This window comes from Alosa alosa, chromosome 4 (genome assembly GCF_017589495.1).
Source record: "Alosa alosa isolate M-15738 ecotype Scorff River chromosome 4, AALO_Geno_1.1, whole genome shotgun sequence".
NCBI lineage: Eukaryota > Metazoa > Chordata > Actinopteri > Clupeiformes > Clupeidae > Alosa > Alosa alosa.
Window position 1 is genome coordinate 28,433,756 of NC_063192.1, and position 21,516 is coordinate 28,455,271.

Consider the following 21,516-nt stretch of genomic DNA (forward strand, 5'->3'; position numbering starts at 1 on the left):
TCTCTTTTCTTTCTGTCTCTCTCCCTCCCTTTTTCCTCCTCACACTAGCACAGCAAGAACAGTGAGCCAGTGGGGAGGTGGGGTGGGAGAGAGGGAAGGAGGGTGCTCTTGCAAAGGGGTAGTTTCCCTCCATTTTGTAGCCTCTCCCTGAAAGGAAAAAGACTCCTAGGCCTCAACATATCTAATACAAGACATTTATAGAAAACATAATCTGCCCAATACACCAACCCCTTCGCCATGCAGACACATGCACATCCCCCCCAAATTAAGGGAGTACACAGGACAAGTGATCTAGGCCTGTGAAATTCACAGGCAGAGCATTCCTTCATGTTTTCAGGGACAACCACAACCACCAGCCATAACAATATATGGTACCAATGCTAGCAGTAACATAATGGCGGATTGTTTGAATATATTCTCCTCGGTTTCTTACAACCCAAGTCTGAACCAAAATATCCTGGATGCTATTTGTCTTGAATATGAACACAACGCCACCTATGATCAGGGCTGTGCTGAAACGGGAAGACCCAAGGATCTACAGTCATTGCAAATATGGCAGGATTCAAACCAGTGTGAGAAGCACAATACAGCACTTTATTGTTCAGAAATGCTTAAGAACAAAATAACAAAAACAAAACAAAAAAAACAAACAACCAAAGAAAAAAAAAAAAACAGAACAGAAATCGCAGGTCACAAATTAAACATGTACACACAGCAAAGTCAGGTCAACAGCCAACGATCTCCGGGCACCATGGGCAAAAAAAACAAAAACAATAAAAAAAACAACACAAGAGCTCAGTCTTAAGGGGTCAAAAAGGTCAACAATGCAAAGAAAAGGGGGTGGGGGGCAAGTACTGTTCAGCAAAGGCTGAATTTACCACAGTCTAGCCTACATACACAGAGCTACAGCCATCAGTGAACCAGCCCCAAAACTCTGACCCAAGGGTAGACAGGAGGCCAGACAGGGAATAAAAACTGATCATACAGTAGAACCAAAGTAATAATTACTACCAATAAAAAAATATAATAATAATAATAATAATAATAATAATAGTAGTAGTAGTAACCAGCCAAAAAAGCATGAGAATATGTCCATTTTAATGTGCATTTAATATATAGATATATTATTTTTTGCTAAAGGTTTTTCATCAAAAATGAAGAGAGCCCGATAAAAAAAAAGGAATAGCCACCGAAGCCACATCCATTGTCTAAGTGAACCAATGTAGAACATATGACAATCTAATCTGTGCACAAAAAAATGAATAGCATTTTTATTTAATGAATACACCTACACCGACATCTCTTCAGATGTGTCTAAAAGACTGTACAAATATACAATAGCTCTTCAGTATGCCTATGTGAAACGCCTAACTTGTAATTATTAAAATCTAAATATCCAACTCATCTTTGCCACGGCTCAAGTTAGTGGCTAAACCAATAAGTACTCTTTTTAAACTCGAAAGCCAACGACATTGACGGCAAAAAGCTGTCTTCTATTGTTTGGTGCATTTTTCAGTGTGTTCGTTCCCTGCCCTGGAGATCATGTAAAATAATTTCTCCCCACTTGTTTTTTTTTTTTTTTTTGCTTTTTTTTTAAACTCTGAATCTGAATAAAGTACATTGTAAATAAACTTCACTTCTAACCGCAAAACAATGGCTTCTGGTGGTGGGAGGTAGCCTCTCTCTCAGGCCCTGGTCTTCCCTCCCTTGTTCCTCTCATCAGAGCCACTGATTATGGCTCGCATGAGTTTGGGTGAGGCAGAGTTGTTGGCATATGTCAGTTGTAACAAATGTCACGGTGTGTTGTGTGCGCATCTGTGTGTGTGTGTGTGTGTGTGTGTGTGTTTATGGTTATGTTTGAGCAGGTATGGGAGTACTGTGTTGTGCGAGAAATGTCCTTGCTGTGCCAGTTAGACTTGCTGCTTGCCTAGCTGGGCCCCTGGTCCTGTCTGTCTGAGTTTCGTCTTGGCGTCTCGCCGGGACCCTGCCTTGCGCTTCACAGCTTTCGTAGGCTCTTCGTTGAGTCCGTAGCCGTTCTCCCCATGGACCTCTCCAGAGTCCGGGACGCCTTCCTCTCCCTCCTCCACCTTCTCCTCCCCCTTCTTTCCTGCCGCCTTTGCGTCTACAGTCTGTCCCTCGACAGTGTTCTGGTCCGTCTCCATAGGTTCCCCCCCATCTTTCCCATCCGTTGCGTTCTCCTCCGACTCGCTGTCTGAGTCGAGCGTGATGAGCTCCGAGGTCACCACGCTAGGAGGGGTCAAGCTCTTCTTGATTGTCTTGCTTTGGTCACTGGTTGGCATTCCCTGGGGACCCTTTGGCAAGGCAGCACTCAAACGCCGCCGACCGGCTCCATTGGCGGTACCAGTGTTGGCGGTACCAGTGTTGGCGGTACCAGTGTTGGCGGTACCAGTGTTGGCGGTACCAGTGTTGGCGCCATCCTTCAACCACCGTTTGACGGCCTCCTCGGACCGGCCGATGGAGCCTGGGGATGTCCGGCTGTCCGCCGGCTCGTGGTGCTGGAACTGCAGGTTGCCGGGGAAGCCCATGCTGTGCTGCAGGCGGTGGACGTCGCGCATCTTGAAGCCCAGCAGCACCTGGAAGCGCCGCGTCTCGCAGTCGTGCACGCACTTCCGCCGGCGGTTGCTGAAGTGGCTGCCCACGTCGGACTTCCAGAGCCACAGGCTGGCCGCCAGCTTCTCCACCTCGCGCCGCGTAGGGTACGGCTGCCTGTTGAAGTACTTGGTGAGGAAGGCCTTGCGTGCTTCGTACGACTCGTCCTCGTGGCCCTTGGGATCTAGAACCAGCGTCACAGGTTCCTCCGGCGACTTATCCCCCGCGGAACCGGGTCCCGAAGCCTGTTCCGCTCCCGCCGACGCCTTCCGCCGCTTCGGGTCAGACGGGTCGGCGTTTTCAGCACTCGCTCGCTTGAGCGAGGAGCTTTGGGACTGTCCGGACTTGGAGGACGGTGTGGGCCTGCTGGCGTCCTTGCCGTTCTGCGTCTTGCCCACGCCGCGGCAGTGCACCAGGTGCAGGGTGATGGTGGAGGCAGTCATGTTGCTGGTGTACACCCCCAGGCAGTGGATGCACTTGTACGTCAGCTTCTTCTCCACCGGGTGCACCGTCTGGATGACCTGGTGCCGCTCGCGCAGGTGGTGCGCCAGCGCGTCCGAGATGGGGCCCTTGAGGATGGAGAAACACAGTGGGCACAGCGTCTTGCCCACGTCCCTCTTGTAGGGCACCGCTGCCTGCGGAGGGCTTTTGACCGCCGCTGCCGGTGCCGTTGCAGTTGCCGCCGCGCCATCCTGGGCCTCGCCGTCCGGCTTTGCCGGAGTGCCCGTGGTGGGTTTCTTGACCTGCGAGGAGGAAGAGGCACTGCTTTTCTGCGCGTAGAAGGCCACCGACTCCTCCGGGGCGTCCCGCATGTTGTAGGTGGTGACGATCAGCTGGACATTCTTGGGGTTCCCCTGCTGGAGGGTGAGGTCGAAGGTGAGGGGCGAGTCGGTGCGGGGCCCCACGGGCTCGTTGGGGTGCGCGCTGCGCATGTGCGCCACCATCTTTTCCACGTCGTTGAAGGTGGCACGGCAGTGTGGGCACGACAAGCCGTGGATGAGCATGTGGTTGAGCAGGGTGTCGCTGGGCAGGTAGCGGTTGCAGTACAAGCACTTGCTGGTGAAGTTGTGGATCTTCATGATGTAGGCGGCCACGGCGGGCACCTTCTCCGCCTTGTGTTCCTTCTCAAAGTGCGAGCTGTAGACGTTCTCGGGGAAGAGCTCGTTGCAGATGGTGCAGATCTTCCACTTCTGCGTGTAGGACGTGCCAATCACCGACGTGCCGCCTTTTTTGGCCACCACCGAGGAGACGATGGTGGCTGCGGCCTGCACGCGTGGGGTCAACGGCGACGTCTTCAGCGTGGAGGAGGAGCCTACAGCCACGGGGCTACGGACGCCGCTGGTGGAGAGGTGAGGTTTGGCTGCGTGGGACTGCTGTGGCACTGATACCTGGGCGTTGCCAGGTAATGTTATGCGTACCTGCTGCCCACCTATGGACACAGACTGCGTGGTCCCTGCTTTCAGTCCAAAGGTGCCCTGCTTCAGGCCCGATAGGAGCCCTGAGGAGTTGAGGCCCACTTTGGGGATCACGATACGGCTTAGCTGCTGGGTGGAGAGTGGGCGCACCCCGGCAGTCACCACCGTGCCCTTGGGAGTGACCCCGATGATGCCCTTACTGTCCCCTGGATTTTTGGGCGAGACCATGATCACCGGCTTAGCACGGGGAACCACCACATTGGTGTGACCGATCATGGCGGTGACTTGGTACCCTATCCGCTCGTGGTCCTCAATTACATGCTGCACCAGCGCCTCGTAGGTGCGTGGCACAAACAGGCAGCGCTTGCAGTGGATGGCTGAGCTGTTGCCACCTGCGGCGCCTCCGGTGCCGGTGTCCCCGCTCCCCCCAGCAGCACCTGCGCCAGTGGCCGCCGCGGCAGCAGCTCCGGTCGCCCCGTTGGGCGGCGTGACCTTCTCCCCCGGCTTCACCATGTACGGTGCAGCCACGTGCTGGAAGTGTTCCCGGTAGATGTGCTTGCGCACAACGTTGTACAGTGGGTCCCGATATGTACACTTCTTACAGTAGTAAACCGGCTGCTCCACGGTGGCCTTGTCTATGCCTTTGCTGAGGGCGCCCATGGCCCCCTGCTGGCCCTGCCGCATCATGTTGTTGGGCATGTGGAACAGCTTGATGTGGGTCTCCAGAGTCTTCTTGTTGCCATTGTACGTGCAGTACGGGCAGTTGAGGAGGATGCGGTTCTCGAAATCCTCGCTGTGGACATTGCGGAAGTGGCTTTTGTAGGCCGAGAAGAACTTGGAGGAGAAGGGACATCCTGAGCAGCAGAATGGCTTTGAGCGATAGTCCTATGGGGAGACGGAGGACGAAACAAGTTAGGAATTAAGCTTAAAGCAAAGGCACTGGCGTTCAACAAGGAGAATAAATAAGTTGAGACACAACACTTACTTGAGATTTGGTCATAGAAGGATCATACATGCACACATCGTCCCACGTAGTGTGTTTTAGGTAGAAATCATTTGGAACAAAGTCTTTGAAATCCTGTGGAGGGGTGAAGGGAACATGGTCACTACCTGTGGCGCTGCACTAACTGCAGAAAGACTCAGCTACGAGTCCAGATCAATATCTTTTTTAGATATTTAAAAAAAATATACATTTAATCACAAATAATTTACAATGCATGTATTAACGGAATTCCTCTCAAAGAGTCACATAATTAAGTGTACATGTGAAAAGCAATCACATCACAACTGGCCAACCTTGTAAGTGTAAAGACGACATGAGATAAGTGACTTAGTAGAGAAGAAGTGATAAATCTATTGATTTGTTTACAGCTGCTTAAGTGGGCGAGGAAGTGCCTTGTCTGGGGCCAAGTGTACTCACGTCAATATGCTTCTTGCAAAACTCCAAGCCGATGTCTCCAAGCACCTTCTTGACATTTTTCCTGGCTTTGCGTAAACTGCCAAGGTTGTTGACTGGGAGTTGGAACATGCTGCCCACTTAGAAAGACAGAATATAAGAAATCAGAGAAGAGTACATGTGAATGTCTCTAAATTAGCAGCACAATTTACAAAGTACTCAGATCAAGAGTCCAACACCTATGACAACTAACAAAACAGACCCCTGTCTTTGCCCTTTGTCCAGAGGCTAACTGATGCCTTGGTTTTTGAAGACAACCCCAAACTAAGAGTGGCAAACAAACTCTAGCAGCCTTTGACATTAGTTGCACATAAACAAAGCAGAAGAGAAAAATGGTCTGGAAAGTCACATGACCGCTGTCATGCTCTTTGTGGTACACAGATCAGAGAACCACACAACAAACAAAACCTAAAATCGTACAGATTGAAAGTACTCATCGGGTTACCAACACATGCCTGAAAACTTTCTTAATATGCCTGCTGAAGAGCACAACAAGGCTTAATTATAAAAATAAACAGATGATGTGAAAAGGTCATGTAGGTCAAAGGTCAACTGACGGCCACATGGCCACTATTGATTGTCACTGATGAGGACCACCCCCCAGATCCATCCCCTGAGCTGGCAGTCAAAACAGGGGTTGTGAGGTTCCTCCACTGAGGGATTATGGGTAGGGTGTACTAAGCTAACTGTCTGTCTGCTTGTTCCAGCTTCAGCAAAGGGCTGGGCTTTTTTCTCTCAATGCCTTGCTTTCTCCCATCATTTGTAGATGGCGCTAGAGAACGCTTCTGCCTCCCTGTTATATAAGCCTCTCCTTTCATGCTTGCCCTCCACCCCCCCCCTTCTTTTTTTCTCCTCTCTGCTTGCCTCCCTGCCTGCTATCACAGGATGGCGCCTCCTACTGAAACAGCAGCAGAGCCCAACCTATACAACATGTCTGCAGAGAAGGATTTTTTTTTTTTTTGGGTGGGGGCAGGAATCAAGACTGCCAGACTGAGGGCCAGCTGGAACAGCAGCACCAACGGTTCCCTGTTTTCCCACAACAGACAATGACCATGAGAATCTAAACAGATCTCGTCATCAGATGGAACGCTCAGGGAGGAAGGGGGCTTTCAAAGGTAACATTTACCTTTGCTGACCTGAAATGCAACCGCTGCCCTAAGTAAGTGGGTGTCTCCCCTTTAGTAGTTGCTGATTTAAAGGAACGACGCTTAGCAGCTCTAGACGCAGAGGATGACAACACCATACAAAACACGACTTTAGATGCAAGCTGCTGCCTGAAAACGTCATTACTTAGAACTGACAGGGATGAGAGCTGGCATTTGTCTATTTATCGTTTGCTCTGTCACACGGTTTTTGGAACAGAAAACAAATTTATGGAGCGGATAGATGCCGGGATAAATGGGAGGACATTTGACAGTGTCAGCGAACTTTGACATCTGTAGCACCTTGGTACATCCAATCAGAGTCCATACGAGCACAACAAAACTGCATAGGAAAGATTGTTTCCCATTTGAACAGAAACGTTAACAAAGTATCTAGAGGTGCGTCATACAGGGCAGTGACTGACTCACTATTGTGGGATAAAATGTCCAAACATGCTGTAGTCCCGTTCACCGCGCAGAAAGACAATAACAATTATAGCTAAATGTTTGTCACCTAGCATAAGCCAGTGGACCTATTAACATCTAATAAATGTAGGTGTCCCGGCCATCAGAGGGACATGCACAAACGGTATTGTAGAGATAGACTTGTTCAAGTTATCACATCAGCCTATTTCACCTCTCTGAAGTCGCTAATGATTTAGTTTTAAGATCAAATGTTTCGATCACTTCGCCAAGTAAGTTATGACTTGATACTAACAAGCATTTGAACAAACTTAATAAAATATAACAAACCAGGTGGCTAACGTTAGCGGGGCAACGTTAAGCTACAGACATGAATAGTAAGTTGAAAAGCTTCTCTAACCGGAGTGAAAGCAGCTCAAGATGAAAGGACATCGTAAGAAATCAGTCGACAGCCTAGAATAGTTGACCAGTTCATCAACACAATGCAGTACACAGAATAAACATCGAAAAAACACAGGAGCAAACCGGATAGCTAACGTTAGTTCCAATCTTATGGCACGAACTGTTTGTCAATGGGGGTGACGACAGGCTAGCTGGCTGCTGACTGATGTAGGCTACTAGCTGACATATCTCAGAAAGCTACCCTTCGCTAGCAGGCAAGGCGGTGGGCTATGGAAACGAGCTTCTTGGCTGATGTAAACGGGGCAACCACAATATAAACTCATGTTATATTCTTCACGATATCTGACAAAGAGTGTCCTATGAAGTGTGACTGGAAGAGTATCCACTGCTTTCAAGAAGGGCCATTGCGCTGGTAGCAGGGATACGACATTTAGCTAACGTTAGCCATCCTAGCGTCCAAGCTATTTTTCTGTATTTTCAATGTTTCCTGTTGTTAGCATTAATGCTATCTTAGCTAAACATCCCAGTAGCGAGCTAGCCTCTTGTTTAAGTAGAAGTTAGTTACCTGGCTACGAGTCTGTCTCTCCCGAAAAGGCAATTCTTATTCCAGCACAACCGCAGGCACAAAAACGTGACCGGCACTCTCACTTTCCCTCCTCTTCCTCCAATGGGTTAGGCACAATACACAGCCTCGCTGAAACCATTCGAAACGGGCACACCACACCAAGAGAGGGAGCTCGACTTCTACAACTAGCGGAGTCAGAGCTGTCCGTCTCCCTCTGTTCGGTTACCGGGGATGATGTGCTGAAACTCATCTAGTTAGGTGATCCTTAAGAATACTAGTGTTACAGAAGAGTAGTTGATTATTTCAAGTTATTGGCATTTGTTGTGAACGGGGTTTACCCGGATACCTACACAATCAGATAATCCAAAACTGTCCACAATTAACGCTAGTCTATTCCCTCATCTCCCACACAGACAATACAACCCAATCCAGCGCCTGCTCTGTCCAAAATGGCGTGTCTAAAAGGGCGGAAGTGACATATGTGTTTGATTAGCATAAAAACTCATTGTGCCGACAGAGAGAGCCGTTGAGTACAGAAAATCAGAGATGGGACTGTCACACGGTCATCAATCATACCTGTTAAGTAGCGGTTCCCCTTCCTCTTGAAATTCACGACGACACCAGTGTCTCTGATGAAGATTGCTGAGGCGATTTTCCCTTCTGCTCTAACACTGGGGTAAACAAACCCAATCTGCACTTATCACGTTTGGAACACAGGGGGCGCCCTTCTCAGAAGCGCAACTGACAGTGAACGCATGCGTTGAGACTACATCTGGTGCCTTCCCCTTTGCTTCCCCCACAGAGACTCGGATGTATACAGTGCCTGAGTACTTACCCAGCGTCGGAGTACTATCATTTCAGGTGGTGGCGCTGTTCACCGGCACTACTTTTCAGTGCCAGGGACGGGGAGTGACTGTGAGCATCTATGTGCGTGCACAGTAGGTGGTATCCCCTTTAAATGAGTGTTTTTTTTTTCATGAAGGGGTTAAATATTGGGATTAACTCATACATCTTCACCCATTTTGTAGTCATGTGCCAATGCAGCTGGCACAGCTCAACTGATCCCATGAGTGTGGGCCTACTCATTGCTCAGTCTTATTACTGACCAAATGTCAGTCATCATAAGCAGCACACTCCTGAAATGCTACTTCTATCTGTAACACTGTCAACAAGTGTAATTATAGACTTATAACAAACTAAGAAATATGCATTCACTGTCCACTATATATGTACAGAGTACTACGCTAGTTGACATTGTGTTGCGTTACCTCAGTATATTAACACACTGTATCAGAGACGAAGAAAATGAAAGATTATGATAATCATTAAATTGTACTTCTGCCATCAGTACTCAGAAGTGGTCCTGTAACCTATACAGCCAAAGTGGTCCTGTGTTCATAAGCATCATAAGAAGGTAACAGTAGTCTGGACAATAACAGGTTGAATCAGTTTCCAAGGCAAATCACAAAAACTTCAGTAATCAAAAGTCCTTATTTACATAATGACTTTTTTTATGAACATTGTCAGTTATGATGGATAAAAAGCTACAAATTCATAATGTAAACCGCCTTGGATACGCTCTATGGCACAAAGGTCATTAATAACCTTTCCTCACAAGTCAATACGACACCGGGAAAGAAGAGAAGAGATCAACATGCCCAGACAAAGAGATTAGTCAGATCGTGACACACAATCATTATTTAGCCCCTAACTGAGTCTTTGGCATTCTTAAAAATACATAGTTAAAGCAGAATGCCAGAGCAAATTGATAACCTACTCAATATGACTTTATTTATTTAATAGAGACAGCAATCAGGACAATATGGAAGAGCAATGATCATTTTGGTAACAATGTAACTCATTACAGGCAACATAGAAATATATTTTTTAAAACAATTACAATTTTGGAGAAACATCCAACAGAATTATGCTATACCCCTCACTAAAGATCAAGACAACTACATATACACCTGTTAAATCGCACTGAACACAAAGAAAGGCAAATGCTACAAGCTCATTCCAGGTATGTCCAAAAATAGATCTTAACTAGCTGCTGTGATTACACTGCCTGTACAGGTATAATCTGAATGATATTAATATGCCTAATAATAAAAAAAGTCAGAATCATGATTAAGATTTCCATCAATAATTAATTCCAATCATTTCTATTACAAAATGGAGCAAAGATTCAAAAGACAATAAAAAGATTGATCCTGATATCACACTTGGTAAGCACATAGTGCATTATAATTTCATAGCAAACATGGGTTTGACCAACCATACCTCCAGCAATATAAACCGCTTTACACCCTACATAGATGTCATTATTAATGTCAAAGGTTTAATTTTATGCTAAATGTGACTACTACAGTAAACAGTAAATCTCTTGGCTTCTGTCACATAATGTTCAGTGCACTATCACAGTATGACATACAATGATAGCCGAGCATTTGGTCACACCAACCCATCAGTTGCTTTCATAACTGCAGTGAAGTACAGGTGAAAAAATAAATATATGCAATGAGCAACAGCACATTCAAATTTGACGTGCCAGTTTTTTGTTTTTTTTGACCATCTTTAATTTTTGAACAGTATGCAGAAAATTCAGTTGCCTTGCTTGATGTAGTGCCTTGGGCACAACTGAATCGACATCTCACAGTAGAACATTTCTCTAAAGAGCACATATAAAAATCCACTGCCAATATGACTGACTATCTTCACTTCCCATATACAATATAAATTCATCATTATGAAAGTATTATGATGGACTGACTCTACGCAAAACAGGCTACCATTTAAGCTTGTCTCATGACTCAGTTTATGTGATTAATGATTTAGTTTACGTTGTTGCAAACAAGGTCAGAAGTCCTTTCAGGAAGGAGACAATTTCATTTCCTCCCAGCTTGGACTCCCCATAAACACGGTCCACAAATGAGATGGGGACCTATTGAAATGAGTCGGATATAATATATCAAGATCAGATTATTGTGCATAGGCGCAGAAGGAGAATTGTTGATATTATGGATTTTTTCATTGGGTCTTACCTCTCCAATACTGTATCCCAGTTGTCTAGCACGCACAATCATTTCCATTTGAAAGACATAGCCCTTAGACACACATCGCTCTATCAAGCTCTCCAACACCTCCTTTTTGTATAGCCTGAAACACAGAGATATGAGCCCATAGAACATGAATACAACCTTAAAGCACTTAGCGACATTCCATTCTGCAGGATCACAATCACACACACACACACACACACACACACACACACACACACACACACACACACACACACACACACGTCTTACCTGAAGCTTCCTGTCAAATCTGACGCTCCAGGTCGTAAGAGCACCTGTGTGACGAAGTTTGCTCCCCGGCTGGGATGGTGTTGAAATGAAGGAAAGAGTGGGGGAAAGCAGACATTCTTAACCTCAAATTAAATATCTAATCTTAAATTTGACTGATAAAGAGGGGACTTGGTCATTACCTGATAAGTTTCCTGCGCAAATCCCATCCATACACACCTCCATTTCCACTGTACCTTGTGCCAGAGACCACGTCAAATCCACCTTCTCTTTGTTTTCTGGAACAAACACACAGAATCATACATTCGGTATGGATTTGGAAAACACATGATACACAGACTTGAAACCTTGAAGAAAACAATCATGGAGTTTGTGATTTCTGGAAACAAAAGGAAGGACTTACTCTATGAACTCTGGAATGAATTTAGGCTGCAACAGAAACGTAGAACATTTCAATGTGCTGTACATTTACTTATTTCAAGCTTTACCGAAGACCTTAATGCATTTTTGCCATGTTCCTGAATACTGTAAGCAAATACTTATAACGTCAAAAATGGCATAGCTCTTTAATGCATATGTGGTCAATTGCCATATATAGTGCTTCTAACATTTACTCTAAAAAAAGAACCACAGATATAGGCATAGTCTACAGTAATAATCATAATATTCAAATAATCATACATGATGAGAGAGATCAGCATCCATGATGAAGATAAAATTGCCAGTGGCATGCTGGATGCCATGGATATAAGCTGTGCCTATGTGGAAAAGAGGATGAAGTATTTGAGTTTGTTGTCATGCTTCCTACTATATATACCATGCACAACATCATATGGAAAATGTTACAACATTGAAAAAAGGAAAAATACTTTACCTAATCCTAGTTTTTTTGCTCTGGGTCTGAGTAACTGTAAAGAACAAAATGTAGTTAACAACTTTTAAAGCAGTTAATTGTTAGGCGTACAATAATGATCCCCCCCCCCCGCCACTCACTATCTTGTCCTCGCCATAGATTTTCTGCAACTCTTCAGCAACTTGTAGTGTTCCATCAGGGCTTCCATCATCAATGACGATTATCTCGTAGTTGTACCCACTACACACAACATACATTGAATGATTGTTGTAGTGTACAACAACACAAAATCAAGAACATCCGTCATCGTCCTAGCTACTGAAACCAATGCAAGTTAGGTACTGAAAGTAATAAAGCGTTAGTTAGCTAGCCGTGACTTGTCAACACACATTTGAATTCAGGTTAATTTGGTTAGCTGAATGAATCTAAAACTCAAGTAGCAGAACACAACTAAATGTTGAGCCTTTCATTACAATGGCTTCGAAGGTACAATGCAAACTGATACAAACCGTTACTATCGTTAGTTACATAGTAGATAGGCAAATCATTCAAGAAACTGAGCTGAATTGTGTATGAGGTCATCATAACTTCTTGACTGTCAGAAGCTGCAGCTTATCTGTCAATCCAGTTGAAGATGCGAAAACCTGAATGTCCGGCATCTCACCTGTCGCCGAAGTATTTAACCAAGAGCCATACGATAAGAGGTAGATTTTCTCGTTCATTGTAAGTGGGTAACAACACAGAATATTTGTCTCCCTTCTCTTGCTTTTTGTTACTCTTTCTACTTGCCATGTTGGAATGTTGGGACACCGACGGATGTAGGCGTAACAAGATATTTTGTCCGTACCACAAACGCCACTTATTGGTTCCGGGGAAATGTGCACCACTAGGTGGAGCCATAGCGTCATTACAGTTTTTGCCTATTGCTTACACACTAAAAACGAATGCTTAGACCAAAGCCTCAATACCTAAACATACCTAGCATACCTTAAACACTGTGTAACCATAGCTTAAACACATGTTCTGCTTTGCACATTATTTGCAGTTCTGCAACACACTTATTGCAAAACACTACACACGTTTTTTTTTACATTAGACACGTTCTTCAAAAATCAAATATCCTGTTATAATTGGGAAAACTCTTCCATTCAAAATGCCAGCACATCTGGTAATTGGTAAAACCCACACACATACCTTCAAATAAACTTCAGGTAAGTTATTCTGTACCTCCTGTTCAAGTGTGTACTTTTACGTTGAGTATTTGCCCCTTTACTCCCCATTTCTAAATAGAATAATTATTTTCAGTGTGCCAATGAAAAGTGCATGACCACCAATCACATGCCTGCATGCCTCTTTTGCAAGCAATGGAAGGGGCATGCAGAGACATTGAGGTGCCCCCATTAGCGATTTCTCCAGTGATTTTTTTTTTAACTTTTCTTTTGTTACATTTGTTTTGCTATATTTTAGCCATATAGCTATTATAGGTGATTACTGTAGAAAATTATACTAGCACATCAGTGTGTTGCTGCTGATTTGAAAGAGTAATTTAAATGGTATGGTTTTGTCACAATAATTACATTTTTAGATAGGATTGTTGAGTTTTGATTGCAGTGATTCATTTTGGCATACATGTGAGTTGTTAATCTCCAAGTGCTATGTTTTATTTGGCTGTGTGTAGTTTTGACATAATGAGCCAAATTCTGCAAAAAGTGTGTAAGCAATAGGAAAAAACTGTAAATTATGACATGGCCTACAGTATAGACTACTTATTTTCCTTGTTTGAGGAGTAGCAGTTTAAATGGCAGTGTATCCTTTGACGTAATATTCCTCTCCAAAGTTTTGCAGACTTTTGCAGAAGATATTTGGTAGGTAAGTTTCAGTTTGTTGTGATTGGGTGTCAAGTAAAATTTTGGTAAAAATCAGTTTTTCCCCATCAGTGACCAAATGCAATGTCACATTCTTCATAGAAAAATTAATACAAATTTTGTACAAAAGTTTTTTATTAAGGCAATACCATATCAAATGTACTAGTGTTTTTCAGTCAGTGTTCGCTGTCTCTTTCACATACACACATACATCAATGCACAGGCAGGCAGATAGACACCCAGCCCCCATTACACACACACACACACACACACACACTCACACACACGCACACACACGGGTATTTGGATGTCGGATGAATATGACACATAGTGAAATATATCTTATAGTAGCCTAATTTTAAGAATAGTTTAGTAGGTAGTGACTGTATTGTCCATATACAAAAGACAAACTCAAAGTACAACTTGTAAAAGCAAAATCTTTTCAAGATACAATATATTCCCAAAAGTAACCAAATTATACAATTATTTAGTATGGCATCAAACAAATTCTAAATGCTTAACATGTGCACTAGTAAAAAAGTCTCACAGTTAAGTTTTATAATAACACAAGTAAAATTAATTTGAACTGAACTGGAAAAAAAAAATGGAAGAATAGCAGAGATGACAAAATCACACACAACACATAAATAAAAAAACAATATTATACAACAAACTGATGAGCATTATAAACATAATCAGTGCGAAAACATGTGTTACTCCATACATCATACATACATACTGCTTACTCATTTTGAAATAAAGAGACACCTTCCACACACAATTTAAATCAGCATTTAAATCTTCAACATTAGCTGTAATGGCTTTATGGGCATATTTTGTCATCAAACGTGTGCAGATTTGTAGATCATAGAAGGCATATCTGAATATCGTACCACTGTAACTCAGAATGGGAGGTCTGCAGCTTTTTATGCACACTTCATAGCAGTTCTGATATGACCAATGTCCAGCCATGTCTTGTCAGTCTTGTCTGAGCAGTGCATTATTTTGACAGCTCCTGTCATTCTGTCTGTCCTAGGACCATGTCTCTGTAGACAATCGTACACAAACATGTACATTGTGTACATGTATCTGTACACAAACATTGTGTAAGAACAGGTGGTATATTGCTGTCCCTGTGTTGTTGTTTTCAAACCTATCCACTCATGGTAGGTATCCATAGTATGGGTCCTCTGAAATAAAAAAAAAGATTATTTTACTGGCACTGAACATTGTCTGTTTACATCAAACAAAAGAAGTAAAAAGGACATGTGGACATTTCTTATAACACAAAACAAGGTTTTGCTGTGAGTGGCCTTGTGATAAACTCTAAGGTCATCTAGGTGAAGAATCAGCTGAATTGTTGTGGTGTATGTATGGGCTTCCATAAGGGTTACAAGGATGGGGGGGGCAAGCAACAGGGGCAAGGAAAAACTCCCTTACCAAGGAAGAAACCTTGGGCAGATCCACGGCTCAAGGGGCTAACCCAACTGCCAGGGGTCTTGGTGTGTGTGTTGGGGGGATGACAAGGGAGATGGGATAGTGTGCTGTGTATGTGGGGAGAGGGCAGTGTGCAATATGTCATGAGACAATGTGCTGTGTATTGGGGGCGGGGGGCAGTGTGCTGTACTGTAAGTATGTTGGGGATGTGTGTTGGAGAGGGTTCTTGTAAATATAAAACCACCAACCTGCTCCAATCTCCGGTGAGGGATTGCAGCCACCGCTGCTGTCACAGATACCAGGGGGGCCCATCTCCCCGATCTGTCCCACAGCTCCTGCCATGCCAGGTGAGCCTTGCTCACCATCTTCCCCTCTGGCACCTGGATCACCCACTTTGGTCTCTCCAGGAGGACCTAATAAACAAATAAACACATGTACACACATACACACACAGACACCCACACAAACACAAACGTACACACACTCACACAAACACAAACGTACACACACACACACACATCCACACCAGCACAAACAAACGCACACACACACACACCCACACCAGCACAAATGCACCGCGCACATACACACACACACACACACACACACACACACACACACACACACACACACACACACAAGGACAAACAAATGTAATCTTTAAGTCTGTAATGAGGTACTGCTGCATACCAAGGGCACTTCTAAAATATGTTACATGATGAATTAATATCTCAATATGACTTTGAACATTACCTGAAAATCCTTTGATCCCTGGTGGTCCCTGTGTATTAGCACCTGAGTTGCCCTTCTCGCCTGGAGGGCCTCTTTGTCCTGGTTAATGGATCAGACATAGTGACGATTAACCAAATCTCATTTACTAGTCTCTCCCCTGCTTTTCCTATACTAAGGAGGACACACTGCAGCATGGCTTTATATGAATTTTTTTTACTGCATATACTGTATAATTAAACAGTGTGCTTCTTATATGTACTTTCATGTAAATACACACTATACAGTACTGATGTCTAAAGCTATTTCAATGTGACTAAACTGTTTAACAGAAGACTGGTTATTTAAGCCCTTAAAGGAACACGCCACCCAATGTCAGTAGTAATATATGTTCTTACCTTAACTTTCACGAGTTGAGTCATACCTCTCCCGTGTCGGTGCGTGCACTCAAAGCGGCTCTGGTGCTTGCTTGGCGAATGTGTTAGCATGTTGCTATGCTAAGCGGGCTCAGACATAGCCAGGCGTAGAAGTAATCAAAACATCCACGTTTTCCGACTTAAATACAGTTACGAGTAGTTGATTAAAATGTCTACGGTCAAACAACATGAAACGTGGCGATTTTCCAAGCGAATAAACAGGAGAACTACAATGTGTAGCGCAACATGCTAACACATTCGCGCTGCGCACCAGAGCGTTTGAGTGCATGTACCAACATGGGAGAGGTATGACTCAACTCGTGAAAGTTAAGGTAAGAACATATATTACTACTGACATTGGGTGGCATGTTCCTTTAACACTCATCCTTAGTTCCCAGTAGCGGTAAAGCAGCTACTTCATCAACCAACGTTTTACTGCTAACAGGAGTGATTCCTGGTAAGTGGAAGTTGTCCACAGTGTCCCAGTGACCCACCTTGTTCTCCTGGGTAGCCAGACCTTCCTGGCTTCCCTCTCGTTCCCTGTCGTCCCTGCTCGCCCCTAAGACCTGGCGGGCCTTTGGACCCTGGGATGCCTGGCTCGCCTGGTGGGCCCACAGGTTCCTCGATGGGGACAGGCTTCCGACTCATCTCATTCATGAAGGCGTCCAGCTTCAGAACCTCATCTGAACGGACACATGCTCATCAATGGGCTAGCAAATCCTCAACAAGAAATACTAATAGATTACATTTCAGAAGCTGTGTGTGTGTGTGTGTGTGTGTGTGTGTGTGTGTGTGTGTGTGTGTGTGTGTGTGGTTGTTTGTGTGTGTGTTCTGGGGTGTTTTAGTTGTACATACTGTGTACTAATTTTTCACAGGCCTCTGTCACCAGTTGATAGATCATGGCGAGTGACTGTGGCTCCCCCTAAAATTTTAGAAAAAAATAACTTTAAATATCAGCCTTTTCAGGTGATTACTGTGAAACAAGTCCATTTAAAATAGCAAACAAGCAGGATTTTCAAGAGTCCATCTATTCAATCTGGTAGAATTAGACGCCATGGTCATACCAAAATCAATGAGGAGCATTATTTTTTATTATTATTATTATTATTTTTATTATTTTTCCCATCACATCACAACTCACCTTTTCTCCCCTGTCTCCCTTTTTTCCTGGGAGACCCTGAAATTGAAATGGGATTAAATCACTAACCACAGATATTAGAAAGCAATATGTTAAATATTCAAACTCAACTTTAGAACGGCAAAAAAAAAAAAAAAATACACATTATTACACATACACATTATTATAAGAGAATAATTGACACTTTTGAGACTTTTGTTCATTTTTGGTGCTCACCGAAGGTCCCACTGGCCCCAAAGGTCCTCTGTCACCCACTGGCCCAGGGTGTCCTGGCATCCCCTGAAAGCCCTGGGGAAGACGGGGAAAGAGGCACAGTCAACAGCCGTCGCCAGATATGACCAACACCTTTACTGATTTACAGACATCATGGTGTCTGGTCCTTACCCTTGGTCCAGTAATGCCTGGAGATCCAATGTTCCCCTCGACACCTCTGATTCCCTGAATGTTGTGGACACAAAATTATCTCAAGATACAATCATATATATTATAGACAAAGCTCTTACGTTTGTTTGTGTAACTTTGTGTTTATTTCTGTATAGAGTGAAGGATGGGCGGGCAGCCGTGGCCTACTGGTTAGCGCTTCGGACTTGTAACCGGAGGGTTGCGGGTTCGAACCCTGACCAGTAGGCATTGCTTAAGTGCCCTTGAGCAAGGCACCTAACCCCTCACTGCTCCCCAAGCGCCGCTGTTATTGCAGGCAGCTCACTGCGCTGGGATTGCTTCACCTCACTGTGTGTTCACTATGTGCTGAGTGTGTTTCACTAATTCACGGATTGGGATAAATGCAGAGACCAAATTTCCCTCACGGGATCAAAAGAGTATATATACTTATACTGGATGCACTGCATCAGAGTGTCTTATTAAAGTGCTTTTACCTCAGGACCAGGGTTCCCTTGACTACCCTTTGGGCCAGGAGAACCTGGTGATCCCTAAGAGAGAAGGTGTAAAGAAAATGCAAGACAATTATGAATGCAGGATGAATAAAGCAAAAACAGAGTTTTCTTTGCACAACTAAAGCACATCGTGTAGGAGATCTGATTGGCTGAGGACTGACAGAGGTGGGTCATGTGACATTGGCCATGCTCACCTGATTTCCTGGTTTCCCCATCTCCCCTTTCTCTCCTCTTGCACCCGGTGGTCCCTTAGAAGAGACGTTGGCACAGTTATGAGAACACACGTGCACAAACTTACACGAACCTACAAGACCATACTCCACTTCAACACCTCTCCACACATGCACAAACTTACATGAACCTACAAGACCATACTCCACTTCAACACCTCTCCACACATGCACAAACTTACATGAACCTACAAGACCATACTCCACTTCAACACCTCTCCACACATGCACAAACTTACATGAACCTACAAGACCATACTCCACTTCAACACCTCTCCACACATGCACAAACTTCCATGAACCTACAAGACCATACGTAAAGGATAATGTATAGAACGCCGGTCATTATTGGAAAAATAAGTTCCGACAGGGAGAACCGGACCCCGACGCGCCAGCGAAGGGGTCTTGCTTCGCCCTGAAGGGACTTGTTTTCCCAATAATGACCGGCGTTCTATACATTATCCTGCTTATTATACGGCTCCTTGCCAAAACAAAAAAATAAACTCCACGATATGTCTCTTTACATTGTTACTGTTTCGTTGTTGCTTTTGCTGACAAATAGTTCGCAACACACGCTGAACTAGAATCAAACGTTCTTTAGAACACAGCTGATCAACCATCTGCCTTCACTTTTGAATGAAAATCTGTTGCCATTGACAGCGGTCATTCATTTTTCAGAGGTCCCCTAGTCGAAATGAATGACCTCTAGAACTTTGGGAAATCCCATTCAAGTCAATGGAGCGTTCTACTTGCATTGTGAAGAGCCGTATAATAATCCACTTCAACACCTCTCCACACATGATCTCCAACAGACCTTATGCACAGAGGGCTCTCTGGGCAGCTCATTTTCTTCTGTTATATTCTGCTCCTTACACGTTCACTCCGACACTGAATGTCTTGTTTGCCCAAAAGGGCAACTCTTTCTACAACTTTAACATTGCATAAATCGTTCTCTGTCGTAATGTGCTGATTCACTAGGTGCAACACCCAACCGGGTCCGTGTAGACACTAATTACATTAACAACAGCGGCGGCTACAACACACCTGTCTTCACCGGAAATGAATGAGCTGGCTAAAGAGCTTTCCATGTATAAGGTCTATAGGGCTTCCTTGAAAATATATCTGAGGAAGAAATGCTGTAGAGGAACTACTACCATTTTCCCTTGGACAGTGATGCCTTGGGGTCCACGCGCGCCTATGGCTCCCAGCACACCGTCCGGACCTACTGTACCAGGAGGGCCCATCTCCCCCTGTTCAGAAACAAGATGAAGAAATTATAGTATACACTGCAATTCTTCACCATGAATTAGACAATTAGAGGCTTAATTGTTACCATACAAGATCAATGTATGTCATGCTAGACTAGTGGAATCATCCTCTATCACGTTCAGGACTATCTCCAATGAACTGTCTTACATATTCAGACTGTCATGTCTCCACTCTGTGTAATACAAAACATACTCTATTGTCAGTGTATATAGACCCTCATCCACACAGTATGTGTTTATCTGTTTGGCACCTCACCTTTTGACCTGCCTCACCCTTCTCCCCTTTCTCCCCGCGTGGACCAGGCTTACCCTGTCAATCAGGTCAATCAAAGTTAGAACGGACAGAGAAAACACAGAGAAAGGAGCATTTAGAGCCATCATCATTCATAGTTCACGTTCAAGCTGGCCTCTGTGAAGCACCTTGAGACGTATTCATACGTTGTCTGGCGCTATATCAATAAAACGGAATGGAACTGAATTGAACTGAATTAACTGAATGAGTGTTGTCATGGGGACCACAGTCTATGCACTCTTAAGTGTTCCAACTCACCGCTGGCCCCATGTCTCCGGGCCTCCCGGGGGCGTTGGAGGTGCAGGTGCAGGCGTAGGCTGGGGCAGGACAGCTCTCCTCGTCCCTCTGCAAAGGCCAAATCCATGACTTTCATGGCTTGCTTTTATACACAAACACAAAAATGCAAAAGGTAATAGGTCTGTTTCATGTACCTGAGCAGGCAGGTCACAGCAGGTGTCTTCGGAGGGCCAGGAGGTGTTGCACACAATCTCAAATGACTGCAACTGGAACTACAAGGCAAGGAGAACACAGATAATCATCACCTCTGCTGCTGAATTAGATAAAGCAAGTTGCTGGGTTTCTATTCAGTTCTATTTGTTCTATTTCCTTAGCTAGCAGGAATCTGGGATAAGATTCAGACTAGCTCGTTCCACAGTCACACAGTTCAACAGTATAGCTCAGCTGGTGGAGCGAATTCTAAAGCCCAGTCATGGGTTAGTTACCCAAGGAGCAGAAATGCTAATGAAAAAAAGATTTAAATCTACACAGTGCTGTATATCACTTTGTTAAAGGCACCCTTAACAAGATTTGCTCTTGGGGTCCCCCTCTGGTTGAGAAGCGCAATAATAAATAAACTAAATATGCATCTTTTGGAACAAAGTATGAACATATAACTCCAAAACTAGAAAGTTGCGAGGTCGGCAATTGCCTACAGAGGGCCAGTCAGACAATGCCAGAAATGCCATTTGTCATGTTAAGATGTTATGTGCTATCAAAATGGTTTTGGAAATGTTATGTTGGTTAAGGGTGCCTTAAAAATGGCTCTATCACTAGTGTAGCAGTACATATATCTTT

At 44.4% G+C, this 21,516-nt stretch overlaps 3 protein-coding genes across 5 annotated transcripts in view; all 3 read right to left on the reverse strand.

Annotated features, from left to right (window-relative positions):
- Positions 1-573: 573 nt before the first annotated feature.
- Positions 574-8,730, reverse strand: adnpb (activity-dependent neuroprotector homeobox b). Of its 3 annotated transcripts, none has more exons than XM_048241619.1 (4): positions 8,590-8,730; positions 5,446-5,561; positions 5,011-5,103; positions 574-4,910 (listed from the first exon to the last, which is right to left on the reverse strand). In XM_048241619.1, exons 2-4 carry the CDS (start codon positions 5,551-5,553, stop codon positions 1,911-1,913), a joined length of 3,201 nt encoding a protein of 1,066 aa, XP_048097576.1. In that variant the 5' UTR covers positions 5,554-5,561; positions 8,590-8,730; the 3' UTR covers positions 574-1,910. The 3 variants fall into 3 exon arrangements, with proteins under 3 accessions (XP_048097576.1, XP_048097575.1, XP_048097577.1); XM_048241618.1 differs by lacking the exon at positions 8,590-8,730 and adding an exon at positions 8,014-8,457; XM_048241620.1 differs by lacking the exon at positions 8,590-8,730 and adding an exon at positions 8,364-8,452.
- A 1,052-nt stretch (positions 8,731-9,782) lies between these two features.
- Positions 9,783-12,993, reverse strand: dpm1 (dolichyl-phosphate mannosyltransferase subunit 1, catalytic). Its single transcript, XM_048240282.1, has 9 exons — positions 12,839-12,993; positions 12,315-12,414; positions 12,196-12,229; positions 12,003-12,079; positions 11,725-11,750; positions 11,504-11,599; positions 11,325-11,393; positions 11,058-11,172; positions 9,783-10,957 (listed from the first exon to the last, which is right to left on the reverse strand). Exons 1-9 carry the CDS (start codon positions 12,964-12,966, stop codon positions 10,853-10,855), a joined length of 750 nt encoding a protein of 249 aa, XP_048096239.1. The 5' UTR covers positions 12,967-12,993; the 3' UTR covers positions 9,783-10,852.
- Positions 12,994-14,290: 1,297 nt separating this feature from the next.
- The window catches only part of LOC125292830 (collagen alpha-1(XIV) chain), a 44,447-nt gene continuing 37,221 nt past the window's right edge, over positions 14,291-21,516 (reverse strand). The window contains exons 29-42 of the mRNA XM_048240283.1: positions 20,874-20,951; positions 20,701-20,787; positions 20,407-20,460; positions 20,037-20,132; positions 18,847-18,900; positions 18,635-18,688; positions 18,144-18,197; positions 17,976-18,047; positions 17,763-17,798; positions 17,477-17,543; positions 17,116-17,304; positions 16,230-16,307; positions 15,725-15,889; positions 14,291-15,229 (exon numbers count right to left, since the gene is read on the reverse strand). Of these exons, the coding sequence (XP_048096240.1) occupies positions 15,201-15,229; positions 15,725-15,889; positions 16,230-16,307; positions 17,116-17,304; positions 17,477-17,543; positions 17,763-17,798; positions 17,976-18,047; positions 18,144-18,197; positions 18,635-18,688; positions 18,847-18,900; positions 20,037-20,132; positions 20,407-20,460; positions 20,701-20,787; positions 20,874-20,951 (1,113 nt within the window). The 3' untranslated portion in view covers positions 14,291-15,200. The remainder of the gene's footprint in view (positions 15,230-15,724; positions 15,890-16,229; positions 16,308-17,115; positions 17,305-17,476; positions 17,544-17,762; positions 17,799-17,975; positions 18,048-18,143; positions 18,198-18,634; positions 18,689-18,846; positions 18,901-20,036; positions 20,133-20,406; positions 20,461-20,700; positions 20,788-20,873; positions 20,952-21,516) is intronic.

What these genes read in the sequence shown, in the direction of transcription:
- dpm1 (XM_048240282.1), bottom strand. Translation starts at nt 12,966, where the DNA reads ATGGCAAGTAGAAAGAGTAACAAAAAGCAAGAGAAGGGAGACAAATAT. An exon ending in GTTAAATACTTCGGCGACAG is followed by an intron (nt 12,415 to 12,838) that starts GTGAGATGCCGG and finishes TGTTGTGTGTAG; the next exon opens with TGGGTACAACTACGAGATAA. An exon ending in TTCATTCCAGAGTTCATAGA is followed by an intron (nt 11,600 to 11,724) that starts GTAAGTCCTTCC and finishes TGTTTGTTCCAG; the next exon opens with AAAACAAAGAGAAGGTGGAT.
- adnpb (XM_048241619.1), bottom strand. Translation starts at nt 5,553, where the DNA reads ATGTTCCAACTCCCAGTCAACAACCTTGGCAGTTTACGCAAAGCCAGG. An exon ending in TTTGCAAGAAGCATATTGAC is followed by an intron (nt 5,104 to 5,445) that starts GTGAGTACACTT and finishes ACCCCTCCACAG; the next exon opens with GATTTCAAAGACTTTGTTCC. An exon ending in CTTCTATGACCAAATCTCAA is followed by an intron (nt 4,911 to 5,010) that starts GTAAGTGTTGTG and finishes GTCTCCCCATAG; the next exon opens with GACTATCGCTCAAAGCCATT.